Source organism: Otolemur garnettii, unplaced genomic scaffold (genome assembly GCF_000181295.1).
Source record: "Otolemur garnettii isolate 467f Iridium unplaced genomic scaffold, OtoGar3 scaffold00195, whole genome shotgun sequence".
NCBI lineage: Eukaryota > Metazoa > Chordata > Mammalia > Primates > Galagidae > Otolemur > Otolemur garnettii.
In genome coordinates, this window is record NW_003852590.1 from 2,300,946 (window position 1) to 2,306,104 (window position 5,159).

At 38.0% G+C, this 5,159-nt stretch overlaps 1 protein-coding gene across 1 annotated transcript in view; it reads left to right on the top strand.

The window, feature by feature from the left end:
* The window catches only part of ASNSD1 (asparagine synthetase domain containing 1), an 8,279-nt gene extending 5,974 nt beyond the window's left edge, over positions 1 to 2,305 (top strand). The window contains exons 5-6 of the mRNA XM_003801034.3: positions 170 to 351; positions 1,935 to 2,305. Coding sequence (XP_003801082.2) covers positions 170 to 351; positions 1,935 to 2,184 — 432 coding nt within the window. The 3' untranslated portion in view covers positions 2,185 to 2,305. The remainder of the gene's footprint in view (positions 1 to 169; positions 352 to 1,934) is intronic.
* Positions 2,306 to 5,159: the final 2,854 nt, after the last annotated feature.

Here is a 5,159-nt window from a genome sequence, read left to right on the forward strand (position 1 = left end):
AAAAAAAAAAAAAAAGAATTTGGTTTATCTTACTATTTTGTGACTTTATCTCATGGTTTTCCTCCAAAAGTGTTATCTTTAGGGTTACAATTGTTTAAGCTTTTTTCTTAGCTGTTTTCATACTACATAGTAAATAACATGTTTATATGGATCTCTTTGAACTTGATAGGTAGTTCTCACTGGAATTGGTGCAGATGAGCAACTAGCAGGCTATTCTCGTCATCGTGTCCGCTTTCAGGCGCATGGGCTAGAGGGATTGAATAAGGAAATAATGATGGAACTGGGTCGAATTTCCTCTAGAAACCTTGGCCGTGATGACAGAGTTATCAGTGATCATGGAAAAGAAGCAAGGTAAAGTCTAACTATTCCAGTGTTGTTAGGGTATTTTTGTAAAACTAACAGATTGTAAATGAAGACTCTTTGAGTGTAGTTAGGGCATTTTTGTAAAACCAGCAGATTGTAAGTGAAGACATCTAAGTTCCTTTTTTCTTTGGAGATTATTCAAAAGAGTAACAGGAGCAGCAGTTGTAGAACACAGTTTTGTGTTGAAGATTATGTAAACCCTTCACCAGAGATCAAGACACTTTCATGTATGTATTCTTTTTTGATCTCAAGGATTTATTTTAACCTGCATCATATTTCTGATGGCAGTAAATAAGTGCAGTGCTTAAACTTTCTAAAGCATTAAGGATAAAGGAAAATAGGACACTTAGTTATAAAGAACAGAAAAAAATCTATTCAAGTAGGCTAATTTATCAAGTGGTGGTTTATTCCAAAAGTATAAGCATGCAAGAATGGGGAACTAAGCTTCATGGGAATTGAAACATGGTACTACACCTAGTCCCTCCTCCTCTGAGTCTTCCTTGTTGCCTGTTTCTGCTTCAGTCTTCCTCCTCCCACTGACTCATAGTTGCCTTTAGACAGTTGTCATACTGTTGCCAGGTGTGATGCATGTAAAATTTTAACTGCTGTGTCATCATTTGGTCATAATTTTCAAGATTTCATTAAAAAGAAATAACTATTACCACAATATAAAGTCTGTAAACTGTTTGCACCTTGAAGGATATAAGAGAAAAAGAGAGAAATGACGTGGGGGAGACAGAAAGGGAAAGAAATTCAGTCTGTTATATCAACTAAGGGAATTTATTTTATCTACTAAAAACCCTTCTAAAGGCTCCATGCTCCTCCCATAATGCTCTGAAATAAAAAATAAAATAAATAAATTTGTAAATGGTAAAAAATAAAGGGCCCATATGAAAGTATTAAGTATCTTGGTGTACATTTTAACAGTATTCTATTGATTAGATTTTCTATTTAAAAATTAATTTTATAAGTAAATATTCACCCTTTCCATTCTGTATACTCAAGCTAGAATAAATGTCATGAAATGGGAACATTAGTATAACTATATTGCATTTTGAGGAATTGATGGGAGAGTGGATGTTAAAGTTTTGTAAACAAAAAGAACAGAATTGGGGACGCCGAAAACAGTTATCTGTTAAAAATTTAATATTTTGTTCTGTTACACAATATGTCAGCATTTAATCTTCTTCAATGTAATTAAATAATTTTGCAGTTTTAACATAAGTATTTCACAAGTTCAGGATTATGGAACCCTTCTGTATTAGTTTCATATCCCTAATGTATCATTTCTTTAAATGTAAAAAAGATCAGACACAGATTGAATGGTTAAAATCTTGCTTGTTTTCAAGGTCTCCTCAAAGATACCTTGTGAAGCAATTTGAAATTACATCTTAACACCATACGCCTGGTTTATTTATTGAGACTTAGACTGTTTTTTAGCGTATATTTTAAAATTAGTCATGTGCTATGAAACATTTTTTTAATTGCGATTTTTAGCTATGAAATTTGATAAAAATGATTAACAGATTGATTTTATTTTTACATGGAGTTATATTATCTATTTATTTTAGATTTCCTTTCCTGGATGAAAATGTTGTCTCCTTGCTGAATTCCCTGCCAGTTTGGGAAAAGGCAAACTTGACTTTACCCCGTGGAGTTGGTGAAAAACTAATATTACGCCTTGCAGCTGTGGAACTTGGTCTTACAGCCTCTGCTCTTCTGCCGAAACGAGCCATGCAGTTTGGATCAAGAATTGCGAAGATAGAAAAGAATGATGAAAAGGCATCTGATAAATGTGGAAGACTCCAAATCATTTCCTGAGATAACCTATCTGTTGAAAAGTAGATTAAATCATAATATGATTTCATGATGTAACAATACTGAATGACAGAAACATAAAAACAAAATACTCTGCTGCTTATTGTAGTGAATTTTAAGGTTCCTTTAGGTGTGTTTTGCTTTTCCTGTCACAGAGCTCCTAAAACATGGCATTTCCTGAGTGATGGGAATATCCTTTGTTATTTGTAATGAAAATCCTTTTGATCATACCTGAGTTCATGCTAATGAAGCGGCTTAGATTGATATCTCTGGAGAGCCTCAGTATGAGGCTGGTCACCAGAACGTCTTAAGTTATTAGAATTTCATCCCCACCCACAAACCCCTGCACTGGAGATTAGGCTCTATAAAAACTCTTCTGTTTGCTTGAACACATTGAGGCCCTAGGAGCATGGCATGCCCAGGGAGGGCATGGAAGATCCTTTCCCCCTTCCCAATACCTTGTTCTTTGCATCTCTTCCATCTGGCTGTGCCTAGATGTAACCTTGACAATGAAGGGGTAAACATAAGTTTCTCTGAGTTGTGTGAACAATTCAAGCAAATTGTTCAACCCAAGTCGGGGGTTGTGAGAACCCCCAATTTATAGCTGGCTTGGAATTGACATATGAAGTGGGGGCTGTCTTGTGGGATTGAGCCCTTAACTTTAAGAATCTGATGCTAACTTCAGGTAGATACAGAGTCGGAATTGATTTCAACTGTAAGACATGCTGGTATTCAGAGATTTGGAGAATTGCTTGGTGTTGGGAAAAAGCGCACATCTGGTCTCAGAAGTACTGTGTGCAAGTAAAGAGACAGTTTCCCTCCCCCCCCCAGATCAGCTCTCTTTGTGGTAGCTACATCCAGAAATAACTTAGTTTGCTTTTATCATCAGGGACCATGGTTTAAATAGGACCCTGTGAAACAGGTGATAAAACTAAGGTTTAAGGAAGCTAAACAATTTCTTGACATTTAACATTCCTGAGCATTACTTAATATTTCTATTGCATTCTCTTTAGGCAGCTCATTTTCCCTGCTCTAAGAACTTTTAAAGACTATAGTTGACCCTTGAACAATACAGGTTCCACAGTCAGTATCTATATGGGTCTACTTATACATGGCTTTTCTTCCATCTTTGCCTTCCCAAAGACAGCAAAACCGACCCTGCACCCTACTCAGCATGAAGATGATGAGAATGAAGACTTTCATGATGATCCACTTCCACTTAATGAATAGTAAATATTAGATTTTCTCTTCATTATAATTTTCCTAGTAACCTTTTCTCTAACTTTATTGTTCGAATACAGTATATAACACGTGTAAAATGTATGTTAATCAACCGTTTGTTATTGGTAAAGTTTGTTTGGATCGGCAGTAGGCTATTAGATTTGAGGGGAGGTAAAAGTTACGTGCAAATTTTCAACTGTGCAGGGGGTTGGGCATGTACAAAGGTCAACTGTATTTTTTTTGTTTTTGAGACAAGAGTTTCACTATGTCGCCCTTGGTAGAGTGCAGTGGTATCACAGTTCACAGCAACCTCCAACTCTTGGGCTTCAATAATTTTCTTGCCTCACCTCCCTAGTAGCTGGGACTACAGGCACCCACCACACCGCCCAGCTATTTTTTTTGTTGTTGCAGTTGTCATAGCTATAACCACTGTGCTACAGGCGCCACGCCAGGTCTACTGTATCTTAAACATTTACTACCAGTCCCCCAAATCTCCAGCCTCCTTCACTTTGCCCCATTCTTAGCTTATAACCTGGCTTTTAAACAAATTCTTTGTCAGGCCATACTGCGTTCATTTTGCAACACAAGAACCGTTTTTTTTTTTTTTTCTTTTCAACAAATTTATTTCTCAGAGTCTGGAGGCTAGAAGTCCTAAACTAAATGTCATTCAGGTTGGTTCCTTTTGAGACTTCTCCTTTGCTTGCAGGTGGCCACCTTCTCTCTGTCCTCACGTGGTCTTGTCTTGTGCATGTATGTGTCCCTACCGTCTGCCAGCACAGAACTTGTAACTCATTTGTAGGTACACCCATCCTTTCCTCTTATTGCTATTGGAATGGGAAAAGTGAACTTCCCCCCATCAAAGAGCTGCGCTCTGCCAGTTCTCTATATCATAATTCTCGCCCCTCAGGAAACATACTCTTCTCTCCCCGGTGTCTTCAGCTTCTTCCTCTCTGATGAATCCTTCTTGTCATTTTTAAAGGTTCTAATCTACACTAACTTTAAATGCACATTCCTAGTCCTACATCTTCCTCTACTTAGCACCGCTTGCCTCCCAACCACAGACTTTTTCCACATTTTTATCTGTTAACTCAATTTCACTCCAACCTGATGTTCACCACATTACTCAGATGTCACCTAGTATCACTGTTTGGGATCTATCCTCAATTAAGGCTGACACCCTTTCTGAATCTGCCCACATTTTGATTCTTTAATCATAGTAGGAAAGAAATTTTAGGATACTGACAGACAGGTCAGAAGCTGTCTCAGGCCCTGGATTTATTCCCTCTAAAATGTAAGGTGTAGGTACTATGTAGCTTTCATCCCTGTCTACCTGAAGGCAGAGAGCCTAGTATTTACAACCTTCTTGATAAATCCTATTAGTTTTGGAATGAAGTTTTGTGTTAATCCTTAAACAGAAGGACAACTCTCTTCCAGGTTTGAAACAAAGCAAACCATTTTTGGTGGTTCCCTAAAGAAAAAAAATTGGGTGGTGCCGTATCTCAGCGGGTAGGGCGCTGACTACACACACTGAAGCTGGTGGGTTCGAACCTGCCCCAGGCCAGCTAAAACAGCAATGGCAACTGCAACAAAAAATAGCCAAGCGTTGTGATGAGTGCCTGTAGTCCCAGCTACTTGGGAGGCTGAGGCAAGAGAATCACTTGAGCCCAAGAGTTTGAGGTTACTGTGAGCTGTGACACCATGGCACTCTACCTAGGGTGACAGCTTGAGACTCTGTCTCAAAAAAAAAAAAAATAAAA